This window comes from Recurvomyces mirabilis, assembly GCF_035927965.1.
Source record: "Recurvomyces mirabilis strain CCFEE 5264 chromosome Unknown scaffold_17, whole genome shotgun sequence".
Classification (NCBI taxonomy): Eukaryota; Fungi; Ascomycota; class Dothideomycetes; order Mycosphaerellales; family Teratosphaeriaceae; genus Recurvomyces; species Recurvomyces mirabilis.
Genome location: NW_027041951.1, coordinates 606,910 through 626,441, shown reverse-complemented (window position 1 = coordinate 626,441; position 19,532 = coordinate 606,910). Strand labels below are relative to the sequence as shown.

The following is a 19,532-nucleotide window of genomic DNA, read 5'->3' as shown; positions in this document are numbered from 1 at the left end:
CCCTAACCCTAACCCTAACCCTAACCCGAGACCTCGACCCGACCCGACCCTAACTCTCGCTCTAAAATCTAGACTAAATATCTTAAAGGATTTTTAGATCCTACTAGCGTCTATAAAGGCGCTAAGGTAATAGGGGCGGGCGGCGTCCCTCCCCGATAATCTTAAAGGACTTATAGCCTCGTTAGGCCGCCGTCGAAGCGTAGTAGGCTAGGAGGGCGAGGAGGGGTAGGCGAGGATATGCCGTAGTAGAGGGACCGATAGGACGGTAGTATAAGGGTCGCAAATCTAGTAGGAGGGCGAAGGCGTCTAGGGTACGAGCGCCGCGTAAGGGAGCCTTACGCGGGCGGCTAATTAGCGCGCGCGTAAGGGAGCCTTACGTAGGCGGCCCTCGCCTACCCTAAACGCTTTTCTACCTAGAGGTAGTATTAGGATCGGCTACGGCTATAGACTATTCCTAGATAGAGTTATCCTCGAATATTAATAACGTAATACCTAGTAGGTATAATCCCTTAGTATAAGTACTAGCTATATTAATTATTAATTATTAATTACTACTTATAATTAGGTTATATATCGCTAGTATACCGTATAGGATCCGTAAGCCCCTAAACATACCTATATATATAATAGTACCTTACTAATCGTAGTATAGGTATTATAAATAATATTATTAACGATTAGAAGAATCTCGCAAAGACTATTAATATAATATTTAAAGTTAAAGTAAGGGTAAGAAGGGGAATTAGGCCTACTTGTTTCTTAACGCGCTATATATAAGTAAATAAATAAACGTATAGACCTCGATATCCGCCTAACTTACGCGAATAGCTAACTCTAAGTATTTATAACTCGCTAAATACGTAAGCACTCTTAGGCGGCTATTCGTATAGTAACTAAGGTATATTTATAAGATAAATTCCTAACTTAGATATAAGTTTAACGATAGTTATAGTTCTACGAACCTATAAGGTACCGTAGAGTATCCTTAGGGTTACGCTAGGGATCTTAGTAGAAGATGCCTACGGTAAAGCGAAACGAGGTAAAGCCTACCTTTTCTACTATAGGCCTAATAAGGACCTTAGGCGTAAGAGGGGGCGTCTATAAGGTATTATACTATATCTATAGTATCCTATATATAACCGTAGGGGGACCGTAGGCTATCTATAGTTAGCCTAGGTTACGTAATATATTCTAGCTCCCTATAGAGAGTCTATAGAGTATCTAAGACGGATACCTAATAGAATATATTAGCTCCTATATTAAGCGAGGGGGCTTAGGAGAGGAGATAGAAGAAGAAGGAAGGACGAACTTTCTTCTCCTCTACTCCTTAAGTTTACTATCGTTACTATAGTACTAGATATCGCGTACGTACCGCTAGCGTAGCTAGGGTACGTACGGCGAGTACGCTCTTCGATTAATCCCTACCCTCTTCCTTACTATAACCCCTTTGTCGTAGCCGTATCCTCTACGTTACTACGCTAGAACCCTTATAGGTAGTTTATATTTAATCTAAGTTACTAACTACCAAAAGGTTACTAAGATCTCTTACCTAATTAATTACTTAGGACTTATCTAATTAATAAGCTCTAACTCTAGTATACTATAGGTATATAACCCTAAACCCTAAGAAAGAGTATAAAAGATTTATACCTTAAATAATCTAGTATATAATAAGAGTATTAAGTTAGTATTACTTTCTTAATAATATGTTCTTAGTCTTTAATATAGCTAGATAGCTAAGAGTAGACTATTAATATATCTTTATTAATAGATAGAAAGATATATTTTCTACTTAATACTAGAAGCTCTAACTCTACTCTATTTATATTAATAGCTAGTATAAGGTTGTTAGTAGGTTAGCTTAAGGTATATTATAAATAATAGATATTAGGATTATATAATAATTTTACTTAGTATATAATGTTAGCTTCTCTTTTCTAGAACGTACTATCTACAAGAACAGGAAGTTGTACGTAAGCTACATTGTCGCCACCCGTATAAATGATATGTCGGCCGGTGAACGGTGAAGTGTACTGCGGCATGCCAGGCATCATCGATCCCAGCAAGCTTGTGCCGCTGATCACGAACCGCAGCTGTTCACCTGGGCGAAAGGAGAGTCCGATCGGCATCATGTCAATCTCGACGTCTACAACTTCGCCGGCAACGAGCTTTTGTGATTTATCGAATGTGTGCGCTGGGATTTCGGGAGTGGACAGCATTTCATCGAGTTGCCGAAGCGACACACGGAGTCGTCCGTCAGAACCGCGGTAGCGGAGAATCGACCCACCGCACTCGGTTGCGTCCTGAAGCATGGCGCCTTGATTGGGGACAGTGAATTGCGCAAGTGGAGTGCCGAACTGGTCGAGCTTCTGCGCGAGGACGAAAAGGTCCATGTCGTCCGCGCCGTCTACTCCTACCCGCAGGTGCGCTTTGGGGTAGCCGACCAACGTGGTCATCTTCTCAAAGCGGAATACAAATGAGACACGACCTGGGGTCCCTCCCACGACATACTGGACTGACGACTCATGTGTCGACGGCGACATATCGAGTGTCCGGGATGATGCGTTGAGGTAGTATTTGGTTAAGAGGACTCCCGCCGGTGGGAATTCTTGCGCAGCGATGTCAACCTCATCACCGCCCTGCAGGTCGAGTAGCGAGTAACGCACAGGTGAAGTGGCTTCCCAGCTATTGTTGCGGTCAAGTAAGAAGTGGTCGAAGAAGCATCTTAGATCTTCGCGGTTACGCTCGTCATAGTAGTCCGGCCACTCTTGCGAATTGTGAATTCGTAGCCATTTCTGTCCGGACGTCATGCGTCGCCATGCTCGGAATGTGCCTTGTGTGTGTAGAGAATTCGAATAGCTTGCAACTACATAAGCAGGCACTGTAATCTTGCTGTATGCTGGGATTTTCTCGGCCCAGAGCTTATTCATGAGCGGATATTGATCAGCCTCGGCGATGATATCCTCCTTCTGTCCATGGCCCCAGAATGAATAGTCGCGGAGTTGCTTGGCGAAGCCATGATCTGGTATGCCTCCGCGCATGACGAGATCGCGGTAAGTGTCACTCATGCCTTCCCATGGGTTGATCGCAGCGAGATGTGGCGGCTGTTCCGCGGCAGTAAACCACTGCGATGCAGCGAGATAAGACGTGCCGCTCATTGCGACCTTACCATTGCACCATTCTTGCAAGCCTAGCCACTCCACAAGATCATATGCGTCGCGACCCTCCTGGCGGTCCCAAAGTACGCTGTCACCTTGTGATTCAGCGACACCGCGAATGTCCGGATTGCAGATTGCGTAACCATGAGCACACCAGTACGCTGGATCCGGACCTTCAAACTTTTCGAGGCCGGAGACAATTTGGTCTTTGAGACCGACGAGTCTGAAGACACCCCTTGCGCTCGAGGAAGTGCCTTGTCCTTTCCCGTAAGGACTAAACGCGACGATCACGGGAATTGCTTCATCGCTCACCGGGCGAAACAAATCAACATATGTCACCGTGCCGTCGCGCAGGGTCACTGCGACATCTTTGTCGAAGACGATTTCGATAGGAAGCTCGAGGAATGGTGCGGCGATCTTTGTGCCGGCTTTCAGGACCTGTTTACTGGGATTGAAGCCGCTGAGAATGCCATATCGATCGCTTTCCGGCACCAGTGGTCTTGACTGCATGGTGATCCTGTTAATTGCGTCCATCATGTATTTCTCTGCTCAATCAAACGACAGACAATGACTGTTCGATCATCACAGCTAGGTTAGTCTCTATATATGCACTGGCTTACGACCTGGAATGGCAATCACACAGCGGACGAAAATTGACGCCGCTCCGTACCGTGCTCCGATCGAGCCTCAAACGGCCTCGTGCTCTGGCTTCAGTAGTGGTTTCAGGAAGGGGGCCTTCTACATATTCGACGGACTCGGTCGATACTTTTGGACCGAAAGCAAGAGACTACATGCCCGCTCTAGACTTCGATATGAGACCCCACACATCCTTTGAGCCGACGGTTTGTCCGACGAGAGCTGGTTCGTACATGGTCGAACATTGTTGCGCTGAAGATCGCGACAATCGGCGTGGTATAGTAGGTAGTATCAGGATTGAGAAAGCCGTATCAGGTCACTCCTCTTGACGTTCCAGCTAATTGCTTTGTCTGTAGTGGCTGGCGACTCCCAATGGACGTTGTTAGGATTTACAGTTCATAAAACCAACGGCCACGGACGAATTAACGGACGAAGCCCGGACGCTTGTAGAAACCGAGCTCCGACTCCTACATTCAAATATATCTACTACTATATCAAGACAGTCAATAATGTTTAGATGGTTAGAATTTTATAGAACTAGATTTTCTGTTACTCCCGAGTGTTGCATCGCAGTTGGATAATACTTCACCGGACGCCGCTTACCATGGCTTCTCGACATGGATTTTCTCTCCAGTGTTCTCTTCCTACTGGCAAGGTTCTTTCGGCCGGCGAAGTCGATGCTTGGGAGCTGAAAGCAGCGCGAAGAGGTCTCAAAAATCTAAAGACATTGCTCGAAGGGCAAGCGATGCTTGATCTGCTTACAAAGCAAATCGAGGAAAGTGACGCTTACTTCAAAGCCATTATTGCCAAGTCGAAAGGCCAGTTCAACGAGTCTCGGATCGACTTTAAGGCGAAAGGAATCACATCATCTCAGTTCCTGGAGTGGTTCAAGGTCATTGGTGGCAGGCAAACGACGGAAGGCAGGAGGCAATTCTTCCTCGACACCATGGCACCAGCGCATCCGGAGCATTACGCACTTGGTCCATATCCGATGGGCATTATTGAGACGATTGGACTGCACGTTTGCCGACTACGAGTCGACAACGCTGTCGAAGTCCCAGACTTCGTTAAAGCGTATGGCGACGCCTCGTACGGCAAGAAGTTGCCTGTGACTGGTTTTCTCGATGACGGCACGCTTTTTTTTTACGGTTTCCAGGAGCTTCGCGACACTGACGACGGGTGCGATTTCCGATTTCGGATTATCTTTCCCGCCGCGGCGCCTCAAGATCTCTTCGACGAACACACTGAGCATCTTGCTATTGAGTTCAGGAGCTGGATCGCAACTGCTTTCGAGAGCTACCAGAAGTAATGTGGGGGTAGTGCTGGGGAATGGGCGATAGTGTACGGCTGCAGTTCAAGATCCAGGTTTGTCCTCTGCGCTGTTGTGTACGTTTTCTCTAGCGTATCTCACTTGTACCTAAGCAAAGAGCTCAGCCACTGAAAACTGCATCACGTCGATATACGAGCAAGTCTGAATGAGCCTGCGACTTCTGCTGCTCCCAAAGACCCGCATGCCGGATCGAAACCGTATCACTATAGCGTTTGTGCTGGTCATGGTCGATAGCATACCTTCCAGGAACCAGCACGACGACGCACTAAACGAGCACGACTGGAAAATGTTGAGTCTAGCTCTTCTAGGCTGAAGGTGGACACTGCTTCCGTCCGAGAGGCATCAAAACTACTCGAGCATGACTATGCTCAATGGATGGTCGGTATAGATCTTGACTTTGGACTGACCGGCCATGATTGGTCAAATAAAATTCGACGTTGATCCTCAGCTGGACGACCTCATGGCAGCAGACAGGATGCTTCCTCCGACTGTCACTGCTAACCATGGCACCTTTGATCGAGCTTTGGAAGATGCCGGAGGCTCGGGATCTTCACCTGCAATAGTCTCATTTAACACCCAGATTCAGGTATCACAACCATGTCATGATCAGGATGGGACAAAACTAGCCGGCGAGCTCTGCGGCTTGACGGACGACATTACTTCATATTCTGCTGAACAGATATTGCTTCGCTCCCATTACACGCTCACTGGTCTTCAAACGGCTGGCTGTGAAGTCAGTTGTGCGCGATTTGCATCCAGTACAGTTTCTCGTGCCGATACCACTCCTGAGGAGACTGCATCGATGGATGAGCAACGTACCGAGCTTGAGTCTATTGTGGACGAAGGAGTTGATCAAGGATCGACCGACTCATACTTACTGTTCATCTTTCCAGAGAAGTCAGATGTTATACTATCACCGCCATACCTTCTTGCTGCTGTGTACGCATTTGGTCAAGCATTCTCGAGCTTCGGTGACTACCTTTGCATCTAGACTCTGTACGTAGAACCATCGGTCGCAAGACTTATCTTCAACCATCCATTGCTCCCTTGCAGACTGGACTCTTGCTTATTCTAGGCCCAACGTACAATCCTGCCATGCCTGGTACTTCTGCACGATGGTCATGTCTTGGGAGCGTTGTGACCATGGCTCAAAGTCTAGGACTCGGTCATGATCCACAGCAATGGAAGCTGCCTGTTCAGCAAAATACGCTCCATCGTCGACCTGCCTGGATAGTACGATATGCGGATGTGTGAATGTCAGCGGCCCTGGGTCGGGCTCGGCTCATCAGTGGCACGATTTGCTTGTTTGCTCACGTACCTCGATCGACTTTGCCGATGATCGGATCGACGAGAGCGCATCCCAGTTATTCGTAGCACTCGTCGACCTCACAGTTATCCTAGCTATTGTGCTTGAAAGACTCCATGCGCTGAGCATCGTAGAAGAGCTGTGTAACGACTTTCGTGGAACCTCGCGCACTGCACGGCCCATCATGAGCCAGCTGGCCGAGTGGCACTGCGGGCTGAAATTGCCGAGCAAAGATTCTGCTAAAGGAAATGAGGCACATCGCTCTGGCGTACTGCTTTTCGGTTACCATGCTGCCAAGATATAGATCTTTCGCGCCACCATACGACCCTTCCGTCACCTCGAAGGCGAATTGGCAGATAGCAATAGTGCGGACTCGATAGCCATCCATGAAGCATGGGGTCATCTGCGTGTAGCAGCAGAAAGATCGACTGTGGCCTTTGCCAGCCTCACTGCTGAGCTTGGAAGTGATCAGGGACCCGCTTTCTGGCCATCCTGGAGCGCCTCCTGCCTGGTAGGGCGCTGGTCAGATGTGTACACTGCTACTGATGGTGTTGAACGAACCAAGAAGAAGCAGAGAGCGCAAAGAACATGCTGGATCAGATGAGACGGATACTGCGCCTGCAGGCCAAATTGCTGGCGATTTTGCGTCTGCGTCTGCTTCGTTTGGGCAGCTTGCGGTGAAAAGGATTCGAGAGCTGCTTTGACTCGAGGCCGTTGGTGCAGCAACCCTTTGCATCAGAAGTGGTGCGTGGGTGTTGTTGTATCGTGTTTGGAGGATACTTGTTCTATGCTTCGAAAGCATTTGTTCAAGATGATGACTGCCTCAGAGAGCAGACTCTCAGCTTGGCCGGACTACTGAGCACTTCGGTTTAGATGTTTTTGACCGACCGTCGAAGATTATATTGACAATCAGTAGCTAGACATCCTCTGATGCTTGCGATAGCGTTACTAATCACCCTTGCGTTGGATGTATGAGTTCCGAGAAGATGTGCTGGGTGACTGTCTGGTGCTTTCTGCGGCACGTCGCCCATGAGCTGGCCGGAAGCTACGATGTATGACTCGGACGGATTCAGCTGTCAGCTATCCGAGCTGCGAGTGCTGACCGGCTTGGTGCTGGGACATTGCATGGCAATAGTGGAGGGTAGACGTAGACTGACTGACTACAAGGACTCGCATAGAGGTAGGAGATGCGGGAGAGTAGAAGTTGTGTGGAGCAACGAGGATGGGGAAGGCACGCGCTCACGGTCCAGCGTTGTTCCGTTCCGACCTCGTACGGGTCGGCCCTCGCAGCTCAGTTCGCCGATGGCACATGAAGTGTCGCGTTGCCATCTTCTGCCTTAAGCATCACCACCATCATCAACACCCTTCACACCCACTTGCCTCGACCACCATCTCCGTCACTCGACTACACTCAATCCTTACCATCGCCACATCTTTACAGCCCAAAATTCGCACGCAGCAGCGACATCTACAACCCACACCACCGCCCCAAGAGGCGAAGAAGAGTAGACCGCGCTTTCCACACACATCACCGCAAAGATGGACCGATTATCACGAATGCTGGCAGCTGCACAAGGCATGGGCGGTGGCGGAGGAGGAGCACCCGCACAGGTATGAGAAACACCATTACCCAACCTACAGTACATACCAGCCAGCAATAGCCACATCATCATCACCATCACTACCGTCATCACGCGAGCATCTTCATAGCCCTCCCAGCATGTCAGAAGAGAGACGAGGCAGCGAGCCCACCCGACGTCTGCCCCACGATCGCATCACAACCCTCGCAGCCCGGCGACGGAGATCCGATGGCGATGATGGCGACCGAGCACGAGACAAGGAGCCGAAGAGGCGGAGGGCAGCAGCACGCTTCCGTCCTCATCACTTCCTGACCCGCCCAAATGTTGCGCATCATGCAGTATCACTCCGAGACCAATCAGCTGACATGATTCTCAACAGGACACGAACATCATCGACAATGCCGAGACCGTCTATATCTCCTCCCTCGCCCTCCTCAAAATGCTCCGACACGGCCGCGCGGGTGTGCCCATGGAAGTCATGGGCCTGATGCTGGGTGAGTTTGTGGATGATTACACAGTGCGAGTGGTAGACGTCTTCGCCATGCCACAGTCCGGTACCGGCGTGTCGGTCGAGGCGGTGGATCCCGTGTTCCAGACCAAGATGATGGATATGCTACGGCAGACAGGACGGTGAGTAGACCGCTCTCCGCTACTCTCCTTCTACTCATACTGATGTTCCATGACAGCCCCGAAACAGTAGTAGGCTGGTACCACTCACACCCCGGCTTCGGCTGCTGGCTCTCCAGCGTCGACATCAACACCCAACAATCCTTCGAACAACTCACACCTCGCGCTGTCGCCGTCGTAATAGATCCCATCCAATCCGTAAAAGGCAAAGTCGTCATCGACGCCTTCCGACTCATCAACCCTCAAACCCTAATGCTCGGGCAAGAACCACGACAAACGACCAGCAACCTCGGCCACCTCAACAAACCCAGCATCCAGGCCCTCATCCACGGCCTCAATCGCCACTACTACAGCATCGGCATAGGCTACCGCAAGACCGCTCTCGAGGAAGGGATGCTGATGAACCTCCACAAGACCGTCTGGACCGAAGCCCTCACCATGCCCGACTTCGCAGCCGAAGGCGCCCGAAACCAAGCCAATCTCAGCAAACTCGTGAGCCTAGCCGAAGGATACGAGAAGCGGGTGAAGGAAGAGACGGAGCTCACAAAGGAGCAATTGCGGACACGATACGTGGGCAAGGTGGATCCGAAGAAGCATATCGAGACTGTAGGCCAGGAATTGATTGAAGACAATATCGTGGCTGTGACGAGGCAGATGATCGACAAGGAGGCCGGTGTGCCGTCAGCGGTAGGAGGGGAAATAGGTAGCAAGCGTGGTGGTCCCGTGAACGGGCATCGGTCGCGGGGAGAGGAGATGCAGGTCGATGAGGAGGAGGAACTGTAGGATAAGATTTCTTTCGAAGATCTGCGGGGGCCTGAGGAGAGTCGGGTGTCTGGACGGGGCTGGTATCGGAAGGGCGGTGGTGGAAGGGTCAGCCGCCTGCTAGCTCGTCTTCGAGAGAGGTGAGAAATAGCTCATTCCTGTGGTCCTCCTCTGACAAGAGCTTTGCCATGGGCATACCTGCTCGAAGGTAGAAGAACGCGCTCGTGCCGGTGCCGAGTGCGAGCTCGCGCAGGGCGAAGAACGCCAACGAAAAGCTTCTGTAGAACATGATACACGAAGACACCCGATAATTTATGCTAGCTCTCCATGACCCACTATGTCCCCACTCCGACCACCAATCAATCATCTGTCAGAATGGCCTGGCGGAGCATCAAGCAATAGTTGTGATGGCTCGTAGTAGTAGTAGTCATGCCATCCGCTTAATTTCGATCGAACGATTAGCCTGTTCTTACAATGATTGCAGCACAGAAACGTAGCACGAGTGGCCTGCCTGCGAACGAGAAGATGGATGAAAAGCGGAGTGCTTGGTTTGCATTTCGAAATGCGGTTACAAAAAGCAAAAGAGTTATCGCGGAACAAAACGCCTAGGCCCTCACCACCATTTCATGCCGCTAAAACACGATTCCATCATGCTAGGAAAAAGCCTCTACTTCCTCCGTCCCTGCTGCATAGCCAAGATCTGCACCATTCTGACAAAGATATTGATAAAGTCCAGCTCCAAACTTATGGACTCGTTGACAGTGTCTCGCCTGAAACGTCCTTGCTCCGCCATACGGGCATGCGCAAGGATCTTCTGGACATCGTAGAGTGTGAAGCCGCCGAAGACAGCCAGACCGCCGTAGAGCCAGAGGTTCTCGGTCATCATGAGGGTTCTTGTGGCTGTGACTGGAAGGACCAAGGGAGCCAGGCCGGAAAGTGCGACAATGGCTACGCCTGCTAGGAGTGGGCCGCCGAGGTAGAGATACTTCTCCTGTTTCGCTGTGGCGCCGACGAAAGCGATGGAACCCATCATGCCGATTGTATACAGACCCGCACGGGCGAGGATGGCCGGGCTGAAGAAAAGCATGGGCGATAGAAGAGCAGCTTGCGTGAGGTTGAACCCAACCCACAGACCGTACTTCAGCATGTAGTTCTCCGGTGGCGTGGCATGGCAACCCATCATCGTTCCAATACTCCCCACAAGACCGATGCCGAGGACGAGCCACGGGTTCGCAGACATGAGACGGTAGGACCAGCCGGATGTATGCAAGGCGCGGGCAGCGACGGCGATGATGCCGAGGCCGAGGCCGGTGTGGGCGAAGGTGGAGTTGAGGTATTCGCGTTCAAAGGGCGGCATGCCGCCATCTTCACGGGTCTCGCGGTTGAAGATGAGGTTGATTGCCAGGAGGGTGCCGCCGAAGCTGTGATAACATAATGTCAGTACACGTGAAATATCTTACGTCTGTTGGGCATGGTATGCTTACATAGCACCACCATAGACAAGTCTCTGGGTCAAATTGCCTTGCGCCAGCGGGTTGGGCGGAGCGGCAGTCTGTTGATAGCCCCTCTTACTGCCTCCTTGTTGCAAAGCGCGCTTGAAGACATCTTGTCGTGCTCGTGCAAAGGTCTGCAGTGGCGTGGTGGCAGGCTTAATACTGCTGGTGAAGCTGATGGCCTGCTTGGTGGTGGCGGTTTGGAAGCTTCGGTACGTGATGTGAGAGGCTTTGGGAGCTTGCTTGAAGACGCTGGCGATGGCGAAGGGGCGCCGACAGAGGGAAGCCATGGCCGTATCGTATGCGCTGGTGTTGTGGGTGCCGTGGTGGTGATGTACGTGATGGAGACGGCAACGAGGCAAAGAGCTTTCTACGTCACCACGATTTGGACAAAGGCGGATCGGAGTTTCTAGAAGGCCGGGCGTAGTCACATGACTATACTGACCCGTTTCATCTTCGCGCACTCAGATCCCGTGGAGTACTATACATCATGGTATGTACACATCACAAGTTCGCATCGTAATCATGCTTTGCAAGTCTTTCCCCTTCAGATACCGCACTTTCACGAGCTCATCTCACCCAATCCGGAAAGTCACTTCCGGCACATCGTAGGTCTCACAGTAGTGCTGCACATCCTGACCGCTCTCCATGGCGGCAACATTGGCCCATCCTACGATGGCATAGTGACTTCTCCGTGGTCGTACCAGGAATGAACCCTTAAAGCCATGGAAGTAGACGAGGACATCCTCCACCTTGGCATGCCGGCAACTTAGCGCAGGCAAGTCGCTCGTCGTGGTGATGAAGCTACTATGTGCAGTATAAGCTACAACGGATTTGCACAAGCTCTCGCATACAACTACATGCTCGTCGTCCGTCTGTTTTTGGTCTTCGCTGTCTTCGTGAGCATCGCAGTCTTGCTCGCCCGGGAACAGCAGAGAGTGAACCGGGTGAGAGAGGTCTCGGAGCATCTGCCAATGACGCTCATCAAGAGCACCATACCACAGCCCCAGAAGCCACCGCACCGATTTGGAGTAGCAAGCGAAGGATACCACTTGATCCTCCATATATGCAATGCTCTGTGGCACGTGTGAAGCTTGATCCGGCATCAGATATGTTGACCTGACTGTGCCCAGTATTCGTCCTTCTAAATGCAGTATCTTGCCATCATCACCCAATAGCGGCGGGGTAGCCAGCTCCCGCCAGTGATCCGACCAATTCCTAGATGCGCCACGTCCACCATGAAGAAGACTTACCCCATCCTGCCGTGACAAATCCGGGACCCAAGATGGATGCCGAGATCCGGGGTCTTGGAAGGTAGTATTGTCAAATCGATTAGCAAGAATCCCATAGCACGTCGAGATCACCTGCGTCATATATTGTCGGTATACATCGTCGGGCTCGAGATCGTAGTCCACCACGGTATGTGATCGATGCTTCTGGTCCATAAGGCCTAGTAAACCATAGACATAATCGTGAGCGATACTTGTCCGGGTCAACGCAGACAAAGACCAGACCCCAGCTAAAGATATGTGTCCCGTAAGTTTGATAGATTCCCGAATCGCGCATCGCATGTACAGGCGCGGCCTTATTATGAACGTCGTTTCGCGACCGACATTTTTCCGGTCCTTCGAGAAGTCGCGGAAATCCTGCGGTACACAAGTGCGACCCGGAGACTGTGGAGGCTCTACAGCACGAGGCTCGTCATCCGTAGTTCCACGATCTGACAACTTTTCGTCGACCAGTCGAGCCAGTTGAGTCGCCGCAAACATGTGTTTGCCACACAATAAAACTGGATCCCGTAAAGCCAAAGCATACTCCTGCAGTGTCCAGACACGCTCAAACCATCTCCTTTTGGCAGTTGGCGCTATTATTGCCTGGCGAGTCATGAAATCCAGACCAAAACGCTCGTCAAGGAGGTCAAAGGAGCGTTGCCCTAGAGGCAAATCGTCAATAAAGTTGAGCCATTTGATCGCTTCTGTTGTCATTTCGTCGGTCTCACCGAGCCAGATCAGCACTTCGAATGCACGGCGGTAGATGTCGCCCATCATAGAGACCTGGTGATTCTTCTCCAAAGTATTGTCCTGATTGATACACAACTTGTCGACCCAAATCGGCTTTCCATTGAGACGACGTCGAGCTTGGCATAGAGCAGATGCGAGGTCGTAGGATACCTGGACTTCTTCGCCGTTGACCAGTATAGGTCAAGTATGGTCCTCATTATCCCAAGCGTACGAGAGCGCATCATAATCTACGTCCTCTGCATTAAAGCTCACGACGGTCAGTGTGCATTGCAGTGTTTCGTCAGGCTGAGCAGTGCCGACGAACAGGACTCGAATCTCTCGAGCAGCGAGTGGCTGATAAATTGACCTCGTGGAACTAGAGTCAGTTTCCAGAGGGCATCGAGTCCAATTGTTTAATGCATGAGAAGTATGAAAGTCAATCGAGGAGAACGTGCAAGTTGGAAAACATGTCGCTCAGCCTTGAGCGAGGCGTTGTCGCAGACCGAGGCCGTCCTCAATGCCCGTCAGGCTACATATCAGCGCGTGGAATATGCTTGGCCGGCATAGCCAGCCATGCGAAGTGGCAGAAGCGTGTAAAGAGAACTTCTCAGGCCACAGCACGGTCACGATGGAGTGAAGACGGAGACAGAACTGAGTCGTGAGCGTAAACAGATCACCTGACTCATCTGTGACTAAGCAGAAAATGGACCAGACGGCTTCGTGTCGTCGGCGCCCTCCGTCTCGTCTCGCATGCCACGCACCAACATATATCATTGCGTCTGCATTTTCTCTTCCATACCAGCTTCTTTGGGACATATGGCTTCAGCGGCTAAAGATGTTGAGATCATCCGAGCTTGAAGTTTCTGCTATACCAGGCCCAGGTGAGCTCCAAGGTAGAAGTATCTTCCTTATCAGCCTCCTCCCCTCTCTTATCAGCCAGGTCAGTCTGCTCTTCGGACCTTCACAGCTTTGCTCGCTTGCTCGTCTTGTCTTCGTCCCCAGGCAGCTGCATCTGAGCTGTGCCTCAGCCTGAATAGTGCCATTGGAAGATCCTACAGCTTCGACCTTCCTCCGAATCACCATCAGTGCCAAGCATACAACACAGCGGGGCTCGTCACCCGACCACTACAGCTTTCTCACCTACCTGTCTGGTCCCCGGCCCACTGCCTGCATTCTCCTATCCTCCATGGAGACCTCCTCACCTCGCCGTGGCAGTGCCAATGTCTCTGCTTCCGCTCTCGATCACTGGCGGAGCCATTCACCAACCGGCTCAGAGCGGAGAAAACTGTCATACCACCCGACCGATCCATGGGATCTTCCGTTATCGACGACTCCCGATAGCACACCAGCAGTGAACACAACACCACAAACCAGCAGCGCAACCCGCATCCTCCAAGTATCAATAGCAGTCCTCTACTGCCTCCTCGCAGCCGGACCAGTCTTCGGCTTTGCAGCTATCAAACCCGTGCTTGTGCATGAGGGAGTCTATCGGGACCAATGTACGCCGCAAGAGGTGAAAGATAAAGTATGGGTGTGCTACGGACAGGAGCTGAGACTGAACCTCATGTTCACTGTTGCGGCTGTAAGCACGAATGTCTGCGCTTTGCCTGTGGGAACAGTATTGGATCGATACGGGCCCAAGATCGCCAGTCTTGTCGGGGTAGTGCTGCTCACGCTGGGAGCGCTGTTCATGGCATTCGCGCAGGATCTACCCTTCGATGCTTACATACCCGGCTACCTCTTTCTGGCGCTTGGGGGGCCTTTCGTCTTCATTTCCAGCTTCCAGCTCAGCAACACATTTCCGGCGCACTCGGGCTTCATTCTAGCTCTGCTCACTGGAGCTTTCGACACGAGCAGTGCTGTCTTCCTTGTTTACCGCTTGATCTACCAGCAAACGGACAGCCGGTTCACACCGAAGAAGTTCTTCCTGATATACCTGATTGTACCAGCACTCATCCTGCTGGCACAGCTTTTGGTCATGCCTTCTCAGTCATACACAACAGCTAGCGAGACTTCTGCTGACGTCAATGCACTTGTCAGCCAAGTTGACATGGACACAGAAGCCACTGGTCTCCTCAAGAAGCACAACAGTTCCGATGCCAAAGCGCAAGACACTACAGTTACCAGATCAGGCGTCTGGGGAGCTCTACACGGGCGCACAGCCCTACAACAGATCATGACACCCTGGTTCATCCTCATAGCCCTCTTCACACTTCTCCAGATGACCCGCATAAACTACTTCGTCGCCACCCTCCGCACACAATACACGCATCTCCTTCATTCTCGCAACGCCGCAATCCAGCTAAATAACTTCTTCGACGTTGCGCTGCCACTTGGAGGCGTTGCTGCCGTACCACTGATAGGCTTGGTCCTAGACCACACAAGCACGACCTTCGTGCTCGCCTTACTCGTAGGCGTAGCAACCACGATTGGCATCCTTGGAATCGTGCCAGAGATGTGGGCAGGCTATGCGAACATCGTCCTGTTCGTGCTCTATAGGCCATTATACTATACAGCAGTGTCCGACTACAGCGCCAAAGTCTTCGGATTCGAGACATTCGGGAAGGTCTATGGGCTGATAATCTGTCTCGCGGGTCTGTTCAACTTCAGCCAGCAGGGCCTGGATACATTGACGCATGGTGTGCTGAAGGGTGACCCGGTGCCGGTAAATGTCGGATTGCTTATAACGGCGTTCTTGGTGGGCGTTGTGCTGGTTGGGTTTGTCTGGAGGAAAAGCTACACTATGCAGAGAGATAAGCTAGAAGAGGAGGCAGAAGGAGCGCGCGAGGTACAGATGCCTGCCGACTTGGACACAAGTGCGTAAGAAGAGAATCAAGTGTGAATGATACACCAGTGTAGCTTAAGGAGTACTCTGGATAACCCAGGAAAGACGCAAGCATATATTACGCTGTTGCGTGCTTGCTACTGAATAACATCAACGGAAGCCTCCCTAGGATATCTCAACTGACCGCATTGCTGTACCATGTATGGCAGAATCACTCTTCGCACGCTCGCTAAATATACTGCTCAGACTCGAAACCAATGACTCATTTATGCTTCCCACCGCCGCCACCACGGGTGATACTACATCTAGTCCACTATCTCCATCACCACATCCATAGAACAGGCCACTGCCTGCCAGCGTTCTCGGACCAGACTCGAGCTGGTTCAGCGTCGATCATCGCCTCCGCTGCTTCGACCGACCAGGCGTTCGATCGAGCTTGTGAATTCCCTGCGGTCCTCCGCCGGCTCTGCCGACCGCTGTGGAGGAGCCGGTAGCCGCTGGACGAGGACCGCGAAGCTGAGAAAAAGAATGCTGCTGTTGTTGCTGCTGCTGAGGTCCCATCTGATGGACGTGCGTTTGTTGTTGTGGGTATGTGTTGATGGGTGTGAATGCTGCTTGCTGGATATGCATTGCCGACGGGTTGGTGTAAGCAGAGGTCGAGGCGGCTGATGCACGACGCATAACTGGCATTCGTGGCTGGAGACCTACGGCGTAAGGAGAGTTGGTTACCGGTATGGTTTTGGGCATGAATGGCGGTGAGATGACCGGGAACGGTGCCGGATGAACTTGGCTGACTGGTACCGTTGGCGGAGTGAGATTTGGTGTTGTGTTGTTGCTGTGAGGAAGTGGCTGACCCGCTCCTGCCATGTTCCACCCAAGCGGTTGAAAAGACTGTGGTGTCATGACTTGTAGACCAGGATCCTCGAGGAGATACATTCCCGTATTACCCATGACGGCATTGGCAGACCAATCAGCCAAGGAGGCAGTGTCGAGTTGTAACATCGGACCTTGATGTTGTTGTGCACTTGATCGACGGGACAGATTAGCTACTCTACGTTCTTCCTGTCTCTGGCCAAGCTGGAAAAGACCATCTGATATGCGGTTGACGGCAAGTGCTGCAAGGCTATGTATGCCTTTATCGGCGAGCTCGTTGAAGACCACGAATGCTTCTTGCACTATCCACTGGTTGTGATAGGCTTCGGTTTCCCAGATATCGATTATGAGGATCATGCAGGCGTTGAATGCTTGTTGACCCATTGTCCATGAGATCAGTATGGCAGGGTTGCGATGCCAGAAGAAGAGGAAAGTCTGCAGAATAGAAGCCGAGGAGTTGATAACCAGATCTCGACCCCGGACGGAAGCTGGATGTGAAAGTAGCTCCGAGCTTGAGCTACTCACAGAGCTTAGAGGACCGGTACTAGCTGGTGGTCTCATCATACCCCCTGGTGGTGAACTCCTGGAAGAATGCTGTGTACGCTCTACGCGCTGTCGGTTCAGCAGTACCAGAAATGATTGCACTTTCGCAAACAATATCGCTGACATCGCATCGAGAGGCCAGTCGGGCAGTGGTGCATCTTTCTGCACCCAGCTTTCGTTGAACTGGAGAGCCGCAGGCATCGTGTCCCACAGCCCCAGCAGCTTATCGGTATACTCGTCGATCTTCGAAACGCTCATCAGTCCATCGCTACTCAGAATCTGGCGTGCCAATATGGTGAAGTGGTCCACGAACTCGCCAAGACGCAGCATAGTCGGGTTCGTGACGAGTGGCTCAGGTGGTGGACAGTCGCCCATGCCCGATATGCCTAGTGGCCGACCAAGTGTCACTGAGTATTGTTGGTCCATGTGTAACATCCACCACCAGAGTGTTCTTCGGGTCATGCTTTCACGGAGTGAGGGTGTTGAGTCCAAGTATTGTGGGTTGCGGTGAAGACCAATCGAGTGCGCAAGTCGTATCGTGGTCCCGAATAGCGTCCAAGCATCGAGAAACCGGCCGCTGTTGGTAAGGTACGGGCCCATCAGAACCAAGGTTTGTATCCCGAGTAGTGAAGGCTGACTCATGTAGGATGACATGCGAAGTGCATGCATGCTTGCAGCGACTGATACCAATCAGCTATGTTCCGACCCGATGGTACATCACACCTACGGTAGACATCTGCTCGCTTCCGTATTTCTGCCATCGATCCTCTGACCCACGATCCGCCTGCACGATCGTACTCGCCCATCTGCAGCCCAGTTGCAAGCGTTGCGAATATCAACGCAAGCATATCCGGGTGCCGGCTAGCATTACTCTCGGCATCATCGAGGAAGCGCTGAATCTCCTTCTTCGTTGTCTCTTCCGGCGTATGAGGGAAAGAACATGACTGGGCACGAGCTTGGAAGGCATCGACGATCTCGGGTATATCTTTCGCTCCTCGAAGGATGTTGACGAGAGTCGTGGCTGTGTTCGATCCAGTCCAGCCGTTGAAGATCGGGAAGGGAAACATGGATTCGTGACTGTCGTCAATGCCGTATACCTCGCTGGCCTTGGGCACCCTGTGGGTTAAGGAATGGCTGCCAACATGTAGGTTGGCGAACTAAGGCTAGTCAGCGACAGCATCACCGTCAAAGGGCATAGACTCACATCATGGACAATGTTAGCAAGACTCGGCGTGCCAAAGTACAAATTGTCAACACGATCAGTGGTCTTGAAACGTCGTTGTTTTGCAGCGGCGGATCGACTGTTCTTGGAGCCTTTCTGCTCAAAGGCATCCTCGTCATCTTCCTCATCGCCAGAGTGTGATAATCGTGCAGCTTGCAGCCGTTCCTTCAGCCGTTGATTCTCTTGTCGTAGCTTGCGTATCTCGTATGATTGCTGAATGGGACTGTAGTCGTTCCCTTCTCCCACGACGAACTCACAATCCTTAGGATGGCCACGAGCACAACACGCGGAGCAAGGCTTTGTTCGGTCACACTGTCGTGGCTGTTAGGCTACCTCTTGCTTGGATACGGACGAGCTGGTACGAACCTTAACCTTGCGCTCGCGGCACTTGGTGCACGACAGCAATTGTCTGGACTGCGGCTTCTTCTGTCCTTCTCGGGACGAACTGCGCTGCATCTGTTCTGTAGCTGGATCTTCGACCGAAGTTGTATGCCCAAACTCTGGTCCCCACGAGGTGTCCATTGTCGGATCGACAGCAGCTGCAGGTCAGCAATCATTCTAACTCCCGACGGAGACCCGTCAACCTGGGTGCAGACTCGATCTAGATAAGCGACTGGAAGCACAACATCGTGTCTAAACCACGGTGACGGATTCGTCCGATTCGATATAGCCCAAGAGCGTCATGCGAGACATTGTAGCAGCATCCGAGACCCGATGCAGAAGTCGCATTTACATTCGCTGAGCCAAAGACGTCCATCGGCAAGTGAGGCGTTTGTCCCCTGCTTCGCCGGTGCACTCACATACTAGTGAGGCACTCAGGCGAGCTGTTCAGTGTGAACGAGAGGCGTACTTGCATAAGAAGAGCACCATGCCTGCAAGATAGACATACATAGTCGTCTTGTCGTGCATGTCAGGTTGCCTAGTGTGGCCAGATCCGATCAGTTGCAGGTGCTCTAGTCGAGCGGATGAGGATCCGGACGGCCGTGGCATGGCTACTGTTAGTGCCAAATCATGCCTACCATGCCCAGCTGTCACACGGGCGAGAGTGCTAGCGGCACGCCACGCATTCAATGGCATAGACGTGACATTTCTTGATGAACTATATGGCGAATACGTTGATTGACCATACAGCTTGGAGAAGGCCGTGAAAGTTGGAGGAGATGTCTGAAGTCTGACAGCCTCGCAAATGTAGATCTTGGTACGGTTTCGTCGGCATC

The 19,532-nt window shown here is 51.7% G+C and overlaps 7 protein-coding genes across 7 annotated transcripts; 3 read left to right on the top strand and 4 right to left on the bottom strand.

Moving 5' to 3' along the window:
* Positions 1-1,822: 1,822 nt before the first annotated feature.
* Positions 1,823-3,668, bottom strand: LTS14_006764 (uncharacterized protein; the record flags this gene model as incomplete). The annotated part of the gene is made up of 2 exons (XM_064839457.1): positions 1,823-1,834; positions 1,983-3,668. 2 exons carry the CDS (start codon positions 3,666-3,668, stop codon positions 1,823-1,825), a joined length of 1,698 nt encoding a protein of 565 aa, XP_064693199.1.
* A 730-nt stretch (positions 3,669-4,398) lies between these two features.
* LTS14_006763 (uncharacterized protein) lies at positions 4,399-5,103 on the top strand (the record flags this gene model as incomplete). The annotated part of the gene is made up of 1 exon (XM_064839456.1): positions 4,399-5,103. The coding sequence occupies one exon, from the start codon at positions 4,399-4,401 to the stop codon at positions 5,101-5,103; it is 705 nt and encodes a 234-aa protein (XP_064693198.1).
* Positions 5,104-8,449: 3,346 nt separating this feature from the next.
* On the top strand, positions 8,450-9,420 carry RPN11 (multicatalytic endopeptidase; the record flags this gene model as incomplete). The annotated part of the gene is made up of 2 exons (XM_064839455.1): positions 8,450-8,640; positions 8,697-9,420. 2 exons carry the CDS (start codon positions 8,450-8,452, stop codon positions 9,418-9,420), a joined length of 915 nt encoding a protein of 304 aa, XP_064693197.1.
* Positions 9,421-10,066: 646 nt separating this feature from the next.
* Positions 10,067-11,182, bottom strand: LTS14_006761 (uncharacterized protein; the record flags this gene model as incomplete). Its single annotated transcript, XM_064839454.1, has 2 exons — positions 10,067-10,820; positions 10,884-11,182. The coding sequence occupies 2 exons, from the start codon at positions 11,180-11,182 to the stop codon at positions 10,067-10,069; spliced, it is 1,053 nt and encodes a 350-aa protein (XP_064693196.1).
* A 285-nt stretch (positions 11,183-11,467) lies between these two features.
* Positions 11,468-12,937, bottom strand: LTS14_006760 (uncharacterized protein; the record flags this gene model as incomplete). Its single annotated transcript, XM_064839453.1, has 1 exon — positions 11,468-12,937. The coding sequence occupies one exon, from the start codon at positions 12,935-12,937 to the stop codon at positions 11,468-11,470; it is 1,470 nt and encodes a 489-aa protein (XP_064693195.1).
* Positions 12,938-14,078: 1,141 nt separating this feature from the next.
* LTS14_006759 (uncharacterized protein) lies at positions 14,079-15,716 on the top strand (the record flags this gene model as incomplete). Its single annotated transcript, XM_064839452.1, has 1 exon — positions 14,079-15,716. One exon carries the CDS (start codon positions 14,079-14,081, stop codon positions 15,714-15,716), a length of 1,638 nt encoding a protein of 545 aa, XP_064693194.1.
* Positions 15,717-16,070: 354 nt separating this feature from the next.
* Positions 16,071-18,837, bottom strand: LTS14_006758 (uncharacterized protein; the record flags this gene model as incomplete). Its single annotated transcript, XM_064839451.1, has 4 exons — positions 16,071-17,773; positions 17,821-18,250; positions 18,298-18,627; positions 18,682-18,837. 4 exons carry the CDS (start codon positions 18,835-18,837, stop codon positions 16,071-16,073), a joined length of 2,619 nt encoding a protein of 872 aa, XP_064693193.1.
* Between the last annotated feature and the right edge of the window lie 695 nt (positions 18,838-19,532).